General features: G+C 41.8%; 1 protein-coding gene across 1 annotated transcript; it reads right to left on the reverse strand.

Annotated features, from left to right (window-relative positions):
- Window positions 1–162: 162 nt before the first annotated feature.
- On the reverse strand, window positions 163–11985 carry p2ry6 (pyrimidinergic receptor P2Y6). The gene is made up of 4 exons (XM_084019162.1): window positions 11955–11985; window positions 11711–11813; window positions 1679–2106; window positions 163–1557 (listed from the first exon to the last, which is right to left on the reverse strand). Exons 3-4 carry the CDS (start codon window positions 2095–2097, stop codon window positions 888–890), a joined length of 1089 nt encoding a protein of 362 aa, XP_083875288.1. The 5' UTR covers window positions 2098–2106; window positions 11711–11813; window positions 11955–11985; the 3' UTR covers window positions 163–887.
- Window positions 11986–17760: the final 5775 nt, after the last annotated feature.

Consider the following 17760-nt stretch of genomic DNA (forward strand, 5'->3'; position numbering starts at 1 on the left):
ATTTAGGGAAGAAACAGTAAAACTCTTCACATGAGTATGTAATACTCCATGTGGAAATGCAGTTCCCCTCACAGGTGCTTCATGCAGTTTTAGCATGCAGTAGTAAACATTTACAATTGCTTTGAGCATTTTACATGGCGATGTGCCATAATGGATTTTATCCCAAAAATTTAAAGTATCGTTCTTTTCCTTCTTTGTTTTCCACTTCAACATCACAAAGTTGTCTTTCACTTTTATTCTCACAAAATCATCTTGCTCCTTTAGTTCTAACTTCAGGGGCCTGCTAAAGTGGACGCTCTTCATTATATTATATTGTTAGAGTATTATCATTATATGTATATCGGCTATAGTGCAGTTCACAGTGTGTAACAAATGATTTACAAAAAATAGATAAAAGTTTCTCGTTTATCAGCGCACAGCGTAGACTGGAAGTAAACATTACACAGATAACAGGGGCAATGCAGGATGTGGAAGTCCTGGTCTGCCAATAGTATGCATAGTATAGTATTTATTTGTTTAGTTTATGTTTCTTAATTAGAAGTGCCCCAAATGCCGGGATTTCCCAGACACAGAATGTGATGGCTGTCATGATACATTCATTAATTAACAATATACAAGTAATTTGCAATTTGTCTTACCTTCCACATTAAAAGTTTGCAACCATCATTTTGCATTTCAGAAGTTTTCTCGATATCCTCGCACCTCTAATCTAAGTCTAAGTGCAGTTGCCGTAAGTAGTGGGTGAAAGCATAAAGGACTTGCATTAGAACATGAGGAAACGCAGGGATCAATACATGTACATACCACCTTGTAGCCTCCTGGGGTTCACCACTGGTGTAGCAGCAAGGCTTTAAGAATACTGTCACAGCATATGATCTACTGCCGGCTCACACGCTGGTGCCCTTGTCCCTGAGGGTGGTGACCCTGAGAACAAACCTTCTGGTGCTCCGGCGGTAGCGTGGCTGGGTGAAGTAAAACAGAATAGGGTCCAGAAAGCTGTTCATGCTGGCAAACGGCCTGGTGCTCTTATAGATGATGGAGAACAGGTTTCTTGTCTCGCAGGGCACGGGCAGAGTACGCACCACCAGGTAGATGGTCTTGGTGAGGTGAAACGGCAGGAAGCTTATGGAGAACACCACCGCCACCACGATGATCATCCTCACCGCCTTGTCCCGTTTCTCCCCCGTCGCTATGGAAACCCCCTGGTAGGACACCGGGCGGCAGAGGATGTGGGCCATCCGACAGTAGCACACCATCACGCCCATGAAAGGCAACAAGAAGCCGAGGCAGGTCAGCGCCATGCCGTAGGGATAGTAGTCCACTGAGCTCTTTGGCGTGCTTAAATCGTAACACACCGTGCGGTTCCGCTGGATTCCCGTCGCGGCGAAGTGAAAAGTCGGCGCGCACAAGGCGGCGACCACCAGCCACACCCCTCCACAGATGTACCACGCCAGCCTGCGGCCACCTTGCTTCTGCCACATCGCCAGAGGATGGCAGATGCCCACGTAGCGCTGCACACTGATGCAGGTGAGGAAGAGGATGCTGCCATGCAGGTTACTAAAATAGAAAAACACTGTGAGGTCAGATGTCATTAAGCTGCATTCTTCTGTACTGTGTTGTGAGAACGTACTCTTATTTTAACATTGGGAATACTTTTACACAGTTATGTTTGTCTCACCTGTAGAACTGAAAGCGGACCAGTTTACAGGCAAACTCCCCGAATGGCCAATAGTCGTGACTGCCGTAGTTGTAGATGAGCAAGGGAAGTGACATCACGTACAGGAAGTCGGCTATGGCTAAGTTGAGCATATAGATGTTGTTTTTGGACAGATTGGGCCGAGTCCTCCATATCTTATGTATGACAGCAGCATTGAGAGGAAGTCCGAGCAAGAAGACCAACGTGTACACGGCAGGCAGTAAGATACGTTTAAAGTCTTCCTTATAGGTGCAGCGGGGGATGCTTGGCCCGCTGGCGTTGCCGACGCTGGCAATGAGGCTGTCTGCTGCGTACGGCTCTGTAGGCCATACGCTGGTAGAGAAGGGGTCCACGGAGAAGGTTTTTGAGAAAAAGGTTTCTGTCGGGAAGGAGTGTGGCATCTTCACATCCTGGAGGAGAAAGGGAGAGACATGAGGGGGTTGTTACTTTGAAATTGATGTCAATATTTTCATTGAAATAAGGTGAATTTGGCAGCCGCCCCATGTACGGAGGCTCAGCCTTGGCGCGGAGATCAGTGGTTCGACTCCAGGCCCGGCAATCTCTTTCGCGCATGTCTTCCCCCTCTATCTCCCCTTTCCACACTGTCTCTCTCTGCATAAAACAATAAAATAAAAAGGCTTGCATGGCACTCCAGCCATAAAAAATAATCTTTAAAAAAAAAAAGAAATAAGGTGAATTTGTGTGCGTGAATTGTGTGATTTTGCCAAGCCATTGGCAATATTCAAATTCATAGGAGATATTCCAACTCAAAATAACATTTTAAATTTGATTCCTGGCCAAAATAGTTGCGATTCATGATAGTATTCTGATAATCAATCTAAATATGCTTAAAACTGAAACATACTGGTATCCCTTAATATTTTGTTATTGCATCACAGAATAAAAAATAAAAATAAGATTATCATAAATCAGAGGGTCTCCTTAAATAAATAAAGGATAGATATATAGAAAACTGTATTTTGCAACCTGTATTTTTTTTTTAAATCAGGCTCTATTTTCAGTTCATGACAATGAGTTTTTTCAAGTCACGATATTTACGATTATCCCAATAATGGAAATTCAGAATCAACTTATCCACAATCCTATATCGCCCCATCCCTACAGCACACCACTTTTACCTAAAAGAAATTAGGCTAAGTTGTATTTGTATCTATTTATTTATGAGGATTACACAGATAACATTGTTACATTGGAAGACGTAATGCTACAGATGCTGTTTGTGGTGTTAAATTCAGGTTAAATCAAATCAACAAACAAATAGGTACAAAACAGATATAGCAAAATATTTATTTTGGATTGAGTGTGTTTAAGCATGTGTCTATATATTATTGAACATGCCTGTGTATGCTTGTATGTTTTTAGAGTTCTTCATTCCATCGTGGAGCGAGAGAGACTCTCCACCAGAGGGCACAAGAGACCAGTAGTTGAATATGCCATCAACACTGTTTTTTTCCTACGACCACTATTTTACTGAAATGAAGTACATAAGCAGTAGCAATGAAATGTAGCTAAAACAATATGTAATGTCCTTTTTGTGAAGAAGAGAGTTAAATAATACATATTTTTAATATGTAAGCATTATTTCCCCATACGGGTTTGCAGAATCTGAGTGGTCACAAAGTGATGCAACTTGTGATTTATTGAATGATTTCGCCAGGCCTCGGAAAAAGTTATTCTATATACTATATATTGTATGAAAAAAACTGAGAAAAATTGCTTCTTTTAAATGATTAACAAGCTAAAAAAAAACATTCAGCGGTAATGTTGCATATATTTAGTATGACTGAGATGAAGTGGAATAGAATAATTAAATTGCATTAAAAATACTTGAGTATTGTATCAGCATCATACAACTGTTTAATTAGCTGTTTAGTCTTTAATTATTTTCCACCTGTGCTTCATGTAACAATGAGTTCGCTGGGGGGTGGGGGGGGGGGGGGGGGCAGCCAGCCCATTAAGAGGATGATCATGCAATCATTCTAACACTTATAACAAGTGGAAGCTGGACAGCTACACTGAGTTTTAAAATGAAAACCACTGCAGACTGTCTGGTCTCCCACTCACATCTCACACTGTCTGGAACAGCCAGATTAATCAACGATCCCAATTACTGCACCCTCCACCAGCATCAATCATATCCATTTGCTTCATGGCAGCATGTGGGAGTAAGTGATTGGCTTAAGCCACTTCCTCGGTAGCCTTGCCAGACTGTGACTCATTCATAACTAAAGTGTATGTGTGTGTGTGTGTGTGTGTGTGTGTGTGTGTGCATGCGTAAGAGAGTGCACACAAGTGTCTGTGTGTCTTGTTAAACTGCTTTAAAAATGTCATAAAAAAAAACCCAAACTACAAGTCCGTATGTGTTTTAAGGTTAGCTCCGCTGTAGTTGCGTGATCAGTTGGTTGTCAAGAACAGTGACGCATGAATTGATCATTCCTGGCAGAGCGATTGAAGGAGAGTAGGAGGGAAAGGTAGCAGAGTGCCAACACACATTAAAACATATCACTTAACTTTACCAACGAGCCGGCAAAGAAGAAAAACAATAGAAAATAACGACATAGTCAGCTTGAATTTGCGGCTGACTCACTTGCAGTGTGCATCATGTCTTTGATTTGTCAACCAGCCAGACTAAAGAAAGGCCATTTTAAAACACCGGCAGCATCATGCAGGTCCCTCAGATCACAGAGCTTTCTGAAGACACTTTAGAAAGAGATCTCTGGTTATAATAATATAATAATTTACACTCAGTTTTCGTGTTTAGGCCTGCCTTTACCGGGCCAACCATGCCGATCCTCCAGGGATGATATGTAATGAATAGGGGTGGGAGAATTGATTGTTACTGATTGCAGATCTAACATTCATTCATCTTTATTTGGAAGATTATGTGTCAATGCCGGAAGGTCAATAATTAGATATTATATGACCGAACCAATTGGTGTTCATTAAACTGGAGCCTGCTGGTCGTGTCCCGTGTGAACAAAGTACTTTTGCAGTGTTTTTTGTTGTGATGGTTACCCAGAAAGGGAATTAAGAGTGCAGTTTAGAGGTACCATGATGTAATATCATATGAGACAGGATTGGGGGAAATATGTTGTCAAGTGTAACCTTTGTTACCTTTTGACACTGCTTTTGAATTAATAAAATATAATGGAAATAAAAATCATCTGTTCGTTTTCATGGATCATGACAAATACGCCATGTTTGAAAAGTAGCAAGTAGTCATATGGTGAGGGGAAATAATCATTTTGATGCATCAAGATGCAGCGATAATCTTTTTATAATGGCATCGCAGCTCTCTGGATCAAATCCAACCGTGATGTGCCGAAAAAATACCAACCCTAGTGAGGAATCTGACTTTAATATTCAAGCTGTCATTTTCCACAAGCAAGGTGATGGTCCGTCCTGTTTGTGAGGTTTTGGCCTGTACGCAGTTAAAGCGTCAACGAACCACAGGCAATATGAAACCTAACGAGTTAATTACTTTACTAAAGAACGAAAGGGGTGACTGACCTGGCAGGTCTCCTAAACACAGAGTGTGTGTGTGTGTGTGTGTGTGTGTGTGTGTGTGTGTGTGTGTGTGTGTGTGTGAGGGGGTCCTACAAGCCCTAGCAAGCAAATAATTAATCTAAAAATCTAAGCAGAATATCTGATCTGAAATAAACGCAGCTATGATTCTCATTTTTAATTTTCTTAATCTCTTTGAAATGAATGAGGGTGTAGAGGCAAACAGAAATGTAAAGTCTCTTATCAGTTCAATGTTGTGAACACTTTTCACACTCAATAAGAGCATGATGTCAGAGCTCCTGAAATATGAGGTGTGTAAGTATGTGTGTGTGTTTGATTAGGTCATGTTTCCAGTAGAAGTCAGTAGTTACAGCAGTCTCAGGCCGCTAATGGTTATATCTGCACTGTGTGTGTGCCTCTGATGGCTTCTGAAGTGTTTGCTCACAGCTTCATCGTATCAACGCCCTGATCTGCATTGGTTTTAGTTTAATATCAGTATAACAGGTAAACACAGCAGGAAATAAAGACAGAGCCACACCGCAAACCCACAGAAATATATGGTTAAGAAAAGGAAGATTTATCACTGACTCCACATTATGTTTGAGGCAATTATAATTTCTGATGCATAATTCAGCGTACTTATCAAGAAACATTGCTCTTCCTAAATAAAACGTTGAATGACACAAAGGTTTAGTGTACAGGTTTAAACTATTTTAGACGAGATTCTCAAAACGTAGATGAAAGCCACGTTTACTGCATTGCAATACAAACAGCAAACAAGCCATCGATCATTGACCTTCGCAGGAACTCATTCAGTCATTGTGGGCGTGAAGGAGTCATCTACTTTTGCTCTATGACTCAGTGCAGCTTTTGATTTTTTACGGGAAACTTGTCCCCCCCCCCCCCTCAAACTCTCTTTGAAAACACGTGAAGACACGTATTGTGTAAGCTGTTGCAGTTACACCACCTCGATTGTATTAACAATACAATCCTTTTTATTCTTGATTTAGAATAAATACCGTTCACCTAAACTGAGATTTTACCATCAACTCACAATGTTCAGTGAATGAAGTGGAGCTCCATTTACACTTGAATGTTATAATGTGGTCTCTTTCATGCTGCATCCACTGTTCCAATTGAGAATCTGCACAAATCCTGCAGGAAGCTGTGCTGTGCGTGTCCACAGTCAAAAAGCTTTTTGGAGAATGCGGGCATCGATCCCGCTACCTCTCGCATGCTAAGCGAGCGCTCTACCATCTGAGCTAATTCCCCTGCATGCTGCAGCTAACACGGAGTGACATGTAGTTCAGTACACGCCCACAGCGCTGCCACGGGTCATGTTACCAGCCACTGACAGAGACGCTCCCTCACTCTGCACTCTATTCAGCTCTCACTCTCTCCCCGTCACACATGCTTTGACAAGAGAGGCATGCTGCTGCATACTTTCTGCCCTCGGGCCTGCCAAAAGGCAGAGCTGAAGGTGACGCGAGGTAATTCAGAAACCACGATTGACGGAATGTGACTGTAAATCAGGACGAGTATCGGGGGTTAACACCTCGCCATGACCGCGACGGGGTCATAAATGATTAGGAATGATGAATGATTATTTAGCATGTGGACGTGGGACCATCAGGACTTTTGAACCCTCTGTGAGGTAACATGAGTCAACTGAGAGCATGTCAACAATAAGCTCTGATGAATCCACTATGTGCTAAATTCCCAGCATTAAATAAACACGTTGAGCAACTAGCAGGTGAACATATTAGAGCACTTAAAAGGGGAGAGATGTTTCCCTCCGGTGTTGGTGGAGACTCAAACCGAGATCAGGACTCACATTCATGTGTTGGACTGAAACACCAAATCCATATTTATGCTCCTCTGAGTCTGCTGGATGTGTGACTAGACAACCAACTGCTGGAAAATTAGCCATAAAACCTTTAAAAGGTTTTGGAGCCTCATCGAACGTAATGAAGGTATGTAATCGACTGAATGAGGCCTTCAGGTAGGTCTGGGCATTACATCAATATTATATTGATATCCTGATATCAAACTAGAAGCCCTCTAAGCTTTTGGATATGGGCATAAGCACAGTCATTTCCTGGTTTTAAATACTCCATTACAGTGAAATGATGTCCACTTGACACTGGGTCCAGTGTGAACACAGCGTTAGTGCTTATATCCACATTACTGATGATTATTTATTAAAAATCTCATTGTGTAAATCTTTTAGAAAAGTACCAGTAGTCAACCCTACAACATCATAGAGCAACGATATTGTGATATTTGATTTTCTCCATATCGCCCAGCCTATTCAGGCATTGGTTGTTTCATTAATCGGTCGGTTATTTTGAAACTGTCTATCACAATTTCCATGACCCAAGATGACATCTGAAAAACTGCTCGTTTTGTAAACACCAACAACAATCAAATATCATTTTTAAGACTAAAAATCATCAAATTTTCACGTTTGAGAAGCTCGATAGCAAATGTTCTGACTTGATTTGAACTGAATTTCCCACTACTTTTCTATAATACACGTGTATGCAAGACTAAAAAATACAAGTCTGGCAATCTGTTAAAACACACCCCCTACCACACACACACACACACACACACGCACACATCTGGATTCATTAGCTGTTGCAGCCACTCTGTGTCTAGCATGCTTTAGGGATGCTGCACTCTAATGGTGCAGATAAGGACACACAGACTCATACTGTTTACTGTACACACAGACCCTCGATGTCTCCTTTAAAACACAGAGCAGGAGATGCAAATGAATAGAGGAGAAATATGTTGAGTTCAGGAGAGCGAGCAGGGAAGAATTCATGTCTAATTACTTCTGTGATCTCTACACCGTCCTTGGCCTTGCTAATCAATGATTCATGCCCACCGCTCCTCATGTCTGCTGAAATACAGCACACACTCCTTCACTGACATGAACACACACGCATAGGCCACCACACGTGCATACACACCCATGCATCTGCTGTAATGCATTGGTAAATGGCACACAAAATGACAACGAAGGAAATACAAATCCCAGACACACATCAGTCCGGCAGCCAGAGACAAACACACACACACACACACACACACACACACACACACACACACACACACACACACACACACACACACACACACACACACACACACACACACACACACACACACACACACACAAAGCCAATTTAATTTTCCAAATGGAGACAGATGCAGGTGAAGTAAAAAAAAAAGAAAAGAAAAAAAGAAACACCGTCACATCACATGACTGCATGCTGCAAATGTCACAGCCCTTTGTCTTAATTAGGGCGGAAAAGACCATTTCCAGAATTATCTTTGCTAATATGTTGCAGGATAACTTCAGTCAATCAATCCAGTGGACGGGCACTGTAGCCAGGAGACATTCAAACCAATCAGCTGCACCATAAATAGCCAAATGGGTGAGGAGGAGGAAGGCACACACACACACACACACACACACACACACACACACACACACACACACACACACACACACACACACACACACACACACACACACACACACACACACACACACACGCTTGCAGGCTATATCTCACATACCGAGCAGCACACACATTTGAACAAATCCTTCTTGGAATGTATTTCCACTGATTGTTTGATTTGCAGAAGTTTTATGTACAAATATGGGCATTGTTAACATGGCTAGACAGAAGGCTTAATCTGATGGTAAATCCCTTCTGGTACAACCAAAGCAAAAGCCAGTTACTTTTAGTCCACTGCAAAAGGACATATGGACAGGAGCACCTCCCAAAACGATATGATCACACACTGTGGTACGTGGTAGACAAAAGTGTGTGGCGCTCGTAGCTGTAAAGCTTTGGAGTGAGGATTTCATCAGGCATGTATAGACTGATGGACAGCAGTTCAGGCTGGTCTCTGTGTTACTGGAGTGGGCGGTTACCACACAGAGGAAATGAATGCCGCTCTGATGAAACAAGTTAAAGACAGAGAAAGGAGAGTAGGGCATCGGGCCTCGACCTCGACTCTGCATAGCATGACTCACTTCCATAAAAAAACATTTTCTATGTTCTTATCTGTAGCACTTTGATCATAGCACTGTTGTACTTAAGGTATACTTGCTGAACAGCTACTCCTTTACTCAGACGAGGACCCTAGGAACACTTGTTTCTATTTTTTCGCTCTTACTTTATCGGCAATAATATGTTGTGGTTTCTTTCTTTTGACAAATGTACTTATTGTAAGTCGCTTTGGACAAAAGCATCTGCTAAATGCACTAAATGTAAATGTTAATGTAAATGCAATGAAACCTTCTAGGTTCCTTCTAACATGATCGTCAGACTGAATTGTTTCACTTCATTCAATCAGCCTGACACTGTGTTCAGGTTAGCGGGTGGCATGTGGGGAGGGTAGGGGACTATTTGTTTCGTTTTAGGTGAAATACTTTCACACACTCACATAAGCACAAACAGATATAACAGCAGGCTACTGACTCACTTCTATTTTCTCTTGTATTTCTGTCCCTTACACCTCCCTATCATTAGAGGGCTTACTGATGATGCACACATATCCCAGGGTCACACAAATACTTTGGACTTGTTTTTGCTCCTGAATGGTTTAACGTTGATAGAAAAACATGTTGTTTTTTCTCTCCAAAGATAAGCTGCTGTAACAGCTTGATGCACACCTTTGGTAAGGCAAAAAGCTTAACAGAGGGGCAAGTAGCAGTTATTCTGTGCCCCGTGGTGGCTGTTGTCATGGGTTTTGTGGTGCGGAGGGGTTTTGAATGCCGTTCCGGTTAAAGCAGAGTCAGTCAAGCATAAAGTCGGGACAACAAGACATGTCTTCACTGACTGATCCCCTGATGCATCTCTGGCGTTTTTAATCCTACTAAGACCAGATTTATCTCATGTTGCGTCATTCACATTAAATTACCAATTTCAAGGAGCCAAATTGGCTGGCATGTTTGGGATGGATGCCTCTGAGCTTTCAATTATTTAATCACGGAGATTATAGTGACTTTGTCCTGCAAACAACTTTGGCTATGTCTCCCTCCCTCCGTCACCTCTCCAAAGTAGAGAGACAAAACACCAACAGAAGCGCATCCGACAGCTGGCCGAAAGGAATCTCCACTAAAAACACAGTCGCTGCACCAAATTCCCATGGCGAGTGTGACAGGTCTTTACACATGACAGCCAATCCAAAGGATTCCTGGTTATTACGTCCGTGGTGTGGGAACTTGTTTTTACTGGGGTTAAGTCACGATTTCCTCACGGCTGCAGAAGTTCTAGAGAAAACAGTGTGACACATAACGCAACATGTGCTTATCCCAAAGATATCACACCACTTACTTTTCCTCTGGTGTCACCAGTAGCATAGAGGAAGTATGCAACGACTAAAGGGAGGCAATTATATGCATATAGAACTAAAAGAAAAATCAAAATGACAGAAAAATTGATTGGAAACAAGTTTTCTTTCCTAAAAATAAAGCAAAAATTAAGCTATCAAGAAAATCGCATGTGTATGAGTGAGTGGAGCATTTGGCTGGCAGATATCACTTCTTCATCTACACAGCCTGTTTGATGGCATTCCACGAGGATGCTTTTTCCCGTCTCGGTGAAGTTTAAACTCAATCTCCTGCTGCATTAGGATATCATTATGTGCCCAGTATTGTAAAACACTGGTCTTGCTATTCTCAGATGGTTGATGCAGATATAGAGACAGACAGATGTCACAACACTCCAGACATACTGCAGTTGCTGTAAAAAATAAAAAATAAAACCCATAAACTGGAACAAAACACACAGGATGTCTGGCCTGTTGTAGTTAATACTCCTAACTCATATTATCTTTTAAAATATGTATATAATGGTCCAATTTGATGTAACATAAAACATATGTAATTCAAGATGTGCAAATATTAATATTTAAATTTCTATCTTAGAGGTCAACAACTAATACGTTTTATCGAGCTGAGAAAGCACACATTAAATTCATGGGAACAGCGGAAGTTTCCCAAGATGATTTTATGGCATAACGTTTTTGAGGTTTGAGACTTTGGCCTGTATTTTATGGCTTCATTTTCACTGTGATGATGCTGCACGCGTCACGTCGATGCGTACCCACATATTCAAACCTGGTATGTGCCCAGTCAAGTACCTCGATGCCCTGAGGCACGCCACTGTACTTGCATCATGTTAGTGACGCGCCTCAGTGCACTGTAGTTCCGTTTCCTCTCGTTTCACTGATTTCGAGCAAATTCAAGTTAATTTCTCAGGTTTGTCGGACGTTCCGGTAAATTCCGTTTAGTGTCCGTTTCAATAACATAACATGCATGTATACGACTCTCACAATGACACCACTACCGCTAAAATATCATAGAGCTACGATACAATTGGTAGATTTGGCAAACAGACACGTTAAGCAACATTATGTTGTCCTTTGTTTGCTTAATTAGTGAGAAAAAGGGGTAAAACTTACCCTGAATGATGTCCCCAAAAAGAGAAAGACACAAGTGACAATATCAACAAGTTGACGCCATGGTACGTTCAGGTTCCAAGACTCGTCCCGCTCCTTTGCTCTTCTGTGTCACAACAAAGAGCAGTTCAGCGTGGAGGGAAACACACGTGTGAATAAATCACTATGAACACACTCGAAGCAGTTTTAAGAGAGGAGTGGGAGAGGAGAGAAGAGTTTAATCTCGCAGTCTCCGGACCGGACCTACCTGCTGTGAAGTGGCTCCGACTGCTGCGCGCGCGCACACTTTACACACTGTAGCTGCTGCGGCACGACGGGGCCACGCACGCGCAATGAGCCTTGCGCCACTTAAGCGGGGCAAAGTGAACTGTTCTTCAGTTCTCTAACAATTAAATACGAGAACCAGAAGCGATCCCAGGCTCTCGGGGGACGGGGGGCGGAAACACATAAAAAGGCCACCAGCTGGCTGCATGCAGCCAATATGAACAACATAAAGTTTTCTCCATTTAAGGGAACATGTATCTGCATCTAATTTACTCTGGAAGACCTAGGGGGGACTTTATCCTGGTGTATCTACTCGAAGGGAACCCCAGAGCAGAGCAGTGGACCCAAATCCAAACCCACCTTCTAAAAATAACATCGATCGTGACCAAATTCAAAATTGTGAGAAGAGCGAATGTGTGCACAAATGAGTGTTTTTACTCCCATTTGCGCATCACCTTATATTATCTTAAATAGGCGAACCAACCATTTCAAAGAGATATGTTTGTTAAGTCACAAGTTAGCACATGTTAACCTTTACATACTGTTCATATTCCGTGCCTTCACAGTATGGTTTGGGTCAATTTTGACCCAGGCCAAGAATTCCTTCAGTGTCTATACCAAATTTTGAACTACATATCTAGAATATATAGACAGCCTATCTGACATTAATACATGGATAATTAATCCTATATTTCAGAGAGCAGGGAGAGCTTATTTTTTTTAGGTTTTACAAGAAAAACATCTCTAATAACACAATATCAGTGTCGGCTTCCTGTCTGACTTGTTGATCAGGGAGAGACAACTGTGGTGTCATGGGTGAAAGCAAAGTTATAATAATATACTCTCCCACTCATTGAAATCAATGAGCTATTGCTGGAGGCATGGCCAGGTCCTCAAATCATAATTAATGTTGAGGTCATGAAGTCCATTCCCCCACATCAACTCCCATGTTTATGTAACCGATCGCTTTGCTGGTCATTGACATTGGTGAGTTTTGCTAAACACAGCTGACAGCGACAGAGCTGGTTTTCATGTGTCACTGGGTCTCGTAGCGATTTTATGATACATTTATTGTGCTCTTATTTGATTTGGGAACATTGCTGTTTCCTTGTCAGCATCCGGTCTCCATCAGAGTATAGGTTATAGGTCAATCTGATAAGATGGAGCCACACAACGGAGACTAAAATTTGGGGAAACGGCAGCATAACTTTATTTACCAGTGATACCCATAAAAAGGTTGTGATGAAGACTCATGAAAAGGTTGTACCTGCTGACTCAGGTGCCTTTTGTCCCCTTCATTGTGTCTAATAAGTGGATGTGTGTGGCATGTTTTATTTTAAATGTGATTACCCATGTTAAAGGGATAGTTCAGAATTTTGGACATAAGACCTATTTTCCAAGTGAGCCGGTGTGTTCGAGACGTCTGGAGACGTTTTCAAGAAATTTCATTCAGTTCTTCTAGTTGCTGAGTTCGCTTATGCTATGGCTAGCGCAAGTCAATGGTTCTTAGCTAGACAGGCATTAAAAACAGTCTTGCCCACTCCACAGTGCACCCGAGGAAAATCCATTGTAACGGCAGACTATCGATGTACATATGTGTAGATAGACTGTTTGAAATAAAACCAACCTTGCATTTTTAAGGATTTATGTCTCAGCAGCAGCAGCAGCGTGTCATACTTCCTAGTAGGCTATGGCAGCGGCGGAGTGATATCACCTAGCACCTATAAGTTACCGGTTCTATAATAGTTTGTTTACCTGCTGTCATTGCTACAGACGCAGAGTAGCCTGCAGTGCTAGTTTCTTCAATCTCACAGAAATGGACACTTTTGGAGAATATACTGAAACTTTTGAAGACTCTGATGAGGAGATTTTTTTCCACCCAAACCCAACCGTACCTGTACGAGCCTGAATATACAGAGGAAGAATTGCGCGAGAGGGATGCTCAAAGGGCAGAACGTGAAGGAGCGTCTGTGGAGACCGAGAAAGCCCCCGCTGGAGCTGAGAACCGGGACCGAACAAACGGAGACTGGTGGTGCCAGGAGGGAATCCCCCGCAACGCGTCTGAGGGTTTATGGGTCTACGGACGGAGCAGAAGTCCGGGTTCGCTGTGCGTAATTGCGGCTTCACGTGGCCGTAGGCTGCCCGGTGTTTGATAGAGCTCCGAGGGCTTTTCAGACAGCCTTGGGGGTATAAGTGCCGACAGTTTGGCCGGTTCGATTGCCTATTTACGGGCAGTATTTCGGGCGGTGCGTCTTAGAGTTTTGAGTCCGACGGAGCAAAGTAAAGTTCCGCTACTGCTGAGACACTAGTTCCTCAAAAAATGGATGATTCATGCGATGCGAGGTTAGTTTTGTTTCAAATATTATTCTATCAACACAGATATGTACATCGACAGTCTAGTGTTTTAATTGATTTGCCTCGGGTGCACTGTGGAGTGGGCAAGACTGTTTTCAATGCCTGTCTAGCTAAGAACCGTTGACTTGCGCTAGCCATAGCATAAGCGAACTCGGCAACTAGAAGAACTTAATGACATTTCTTGAAAACGTCTCCAGACGCCTCGAACACACCGGCTCACTTGGAAAATAGGTCTTATGTCCAAAATTCCGAAGTATCCCTTAATAGAGTGGCAAATAAAGAATATGCAGGAAAGCACAGTGTAATTCTGAAGTCATGGGTTTTGGATCCCATCTGCTGATAAAGAGACTGAGTTTGATTATGAAGGATTGATTGAAACAGACTTCATTTCCTGCAGTTGTCAACTCCAAAGGTTGCAGCCACTGTGGTCCAGACTTGACTTATGAGATTAAGTGACAGAAAGCAATGTTTGATTAACAAATCCAAAAACAAGTCCAAGTTAAGAGTTTGTGCTTGTGTCAGAGATGAACGTAACTGCTGTCGTGTTCACAGAAAACTGTCACGTTCACAGAAGATAGCTACTGCTGGGAAAGGGAGGAAAATCAAGAGGACTGATTATCCGTTAGTTGCTTGTACAGAATACGTAAACACGAGAAAATTGGTTACCATTACCCTTGACCACACACTGACAAGACAGCTCAAAACTGCTTGTTTTGCAAAATTGTCTATAATTTAATCTGTGTTCTCACTTTCTATCTGCCTGGAAGAGAAAATGAATTTACCAAAGAGGGTTTTTGGTTGTTGTTCTGAATGAGCCTTTCGTCATGTTGAAACCTAGGTGTGTGTAGACAGGGAAGTCTAGTTAATTTCCCTTCAGAAACTAGTTGCACATAGCTTAATCAGCAAATTTCACAATGTGGAATAAGAGCCTCTCTAATCCAAACTGCCACTTTAGGCCTGCGCCCTTCCACCGCTATCTGCAATAGCCCAGTTTGGAAAGCTTGAACGTTGCAAACACATCCTTGCGACGTGGCCGTTGGTGGTTGAGCACTATGTCAGAAATGCAAGTTACCCAACTGTGCAGCAGATCAATAAACTCTGAATCACCTCACATGGTTTTGATTGGATTGCAGCATAAATCTTTCAGTTGGAATTTTATTTTGCACAGCTCACAGTTGGACTGGTTTGATAGCAGAGTGACAGTTTGTGTGTGTGTTTCCCAAAACAGACTTTTCCTTGCAGATATTCTGATGACCCTAGAGTTTGTGTACACCACTTGAGCTGAAGTATGCGTTTCATACTTTCACACGGTATCACAGTCCTGTAAATGCCCTCAGAGATGGAATATGTTTTTACAACCTTCATCTGGTTCCTTCAGGTTGTCTGACACCTCTACTTAAAATCCCTGAAACAACTGTCTCATAGTCTAAACTAATCGTGCAGGATCATGTGTCCATGCACAGTGTGCTCAGCGTTTACGAGTATTCTCCAACAGGATGTTATGATTTGCCTATTTTGTTTGCGTCAGCTGAATATTCCTGTGCTGACAACTTAAATAACCCCGCAAAGACGCCAGAACCTCTTTAGTTAAACATCAGGTGGGAATTTGCAATCAATAACTTGTTATAATCATTTTTAAAATAAAGAATGCATAAAGGTATGTTGTTGACAGGCTTTTGTCATAACAACACACTGGATGTTTCCACACAAATACCCTCTGATAAACTCAGTATTCACAGGAAAACACTAGTTCAAATGAAAGCTCAACAGGCTGAAGAGCAAAATGTGGAGACGAAGCTGCAGATGCACGGATGCGGGAGGAGGAGATCGGGTGCTGTGAGGCCATGTGTTGCTGTGTGATCTGGCCTGCAGTATCCCAGCGGATGAATTAAGTCATTAGTGGCTCAATAATGAGCCACTGTGGTCATTATCAACACTTGTTGCCTCAACTATTCTGATATTTCAGAAAAAACTAAAATTCTTTTCATCTTAAACATGTGTATACATTACTTTTGTATGTTCTGTATTTTATGAGAATTCACCCCTGCTTTGACACATGAATATGCTTTTGAAAGAAAAAGTTACACATCTATGAAGGAACTGTTGAATTCACAAGCAATAAATCATACCCCTTCTCCATTTTGCTGCTCCAACCGTATTTGGTCTGGTATGACCAGTAGCTAATGTTAGATAGATATTGTTGTACAGTGGCCAATGTCAAACCGAAATGTTATCTTGCTTTTAGTTCATTTCTTGTGAGTGTCATGTAAATAAAGTTGTGGCATTTATCAGAGTTTTTATAAGACAGCCTGCATATGTGAGTGACAAACTGTAAGAAAGTAAGAGTCAGTGCTGAGTAAGAACTACTGGAGGACTTACTGTCCAAAAAAAAAAAAAGACGATCGGAAATCAATGATCGTTAATGATAGAGACACACTGTGTGTTTGCTAGGTGGGGCACTGTGCATAAAAGAGGTGTGTGTCAGTGTTTGTTCAGTCGTGCGCTTATCCGTATGAGTGGTGGTTGGTGGTTGATGTTGCTCAACCAGGTCGGATGTCTGCTCATGGATGTAGGGAGAAGTGAAAGAGCGACTGCTGTTGAATCTTTTTCCTCCAAGTAAATGATGTTTCCCAATTCTTCTATTGGAACGCAGATGACGACCTTTAGCGTCCTTACATCAGACTGCATTGTTGACTTGTCATTAAAGGGTAAATGCACTCTAAAACCGGATTTACAATTCACCATTAAAATGATTTTTGGACCATCGTGATGGGCCTGTGTGATGTTTGATCCAAGTGGTGGTTTGATTCGCTCTCTTGCAGGTAGAACTGTTCTTCTCACAAACACCTCCAGCCATAATAAAGGGCTCTTAGAGGCTCTCTGCATCGAGGACACTTATATCACGTAATGAATCCCAGAAATGTGCTCATCGTTTACCAGATTTACCCTGCAAGGGGGGAAAATGGCAATAAATTCTGAATAAGAAAAGGTCACACAAAACACTCTTCCTTTTATAGGAAAATTTTAATAGTTATTCAATGTTCTACATTTTACAGTAAATATACAATTACAAACTTGGCTTAGTTATAGTACTAGATCACTAACTGATCTTTAAAAAAAACCCTCAACAACAAAAAAGAACATAAAAAAAAAAAAAAAAAAAAAAATTAAAAACAGATTTACACTTCATATCACAAGCCTGACACTGGTCCTTCACTCTGGACCAAATAGCTAACATACAGTTCACTTCTCTCAACGCTGAACAGACGTTGGGCTTCAGTTTCAAACACAACCTTACGGTAACAGATATACCATAGCATGTGCAAACTGGGTACCAAACTAAAACTTCCAAAGATGGGGTTGTTTCTAATACTCGATCCAGGGGGTGGGGGATACAAGTATGCTTTTTTTTTGGAAGACAAGGAATTTCCACT

Source organism: Eutrigla gurnardus (genome assembly GCF_963514095.1).
Source record: "Eutrigla gurnardus genome assembly, chromosome: 10".
Classification (NCBI taxonomy): domain Eukaryota; kingdom Metazoa; phylum Chordata; class Actinopteri; order Perciformes; family Triglidae; genus Eutrigla; species Eutrigla gurnardus.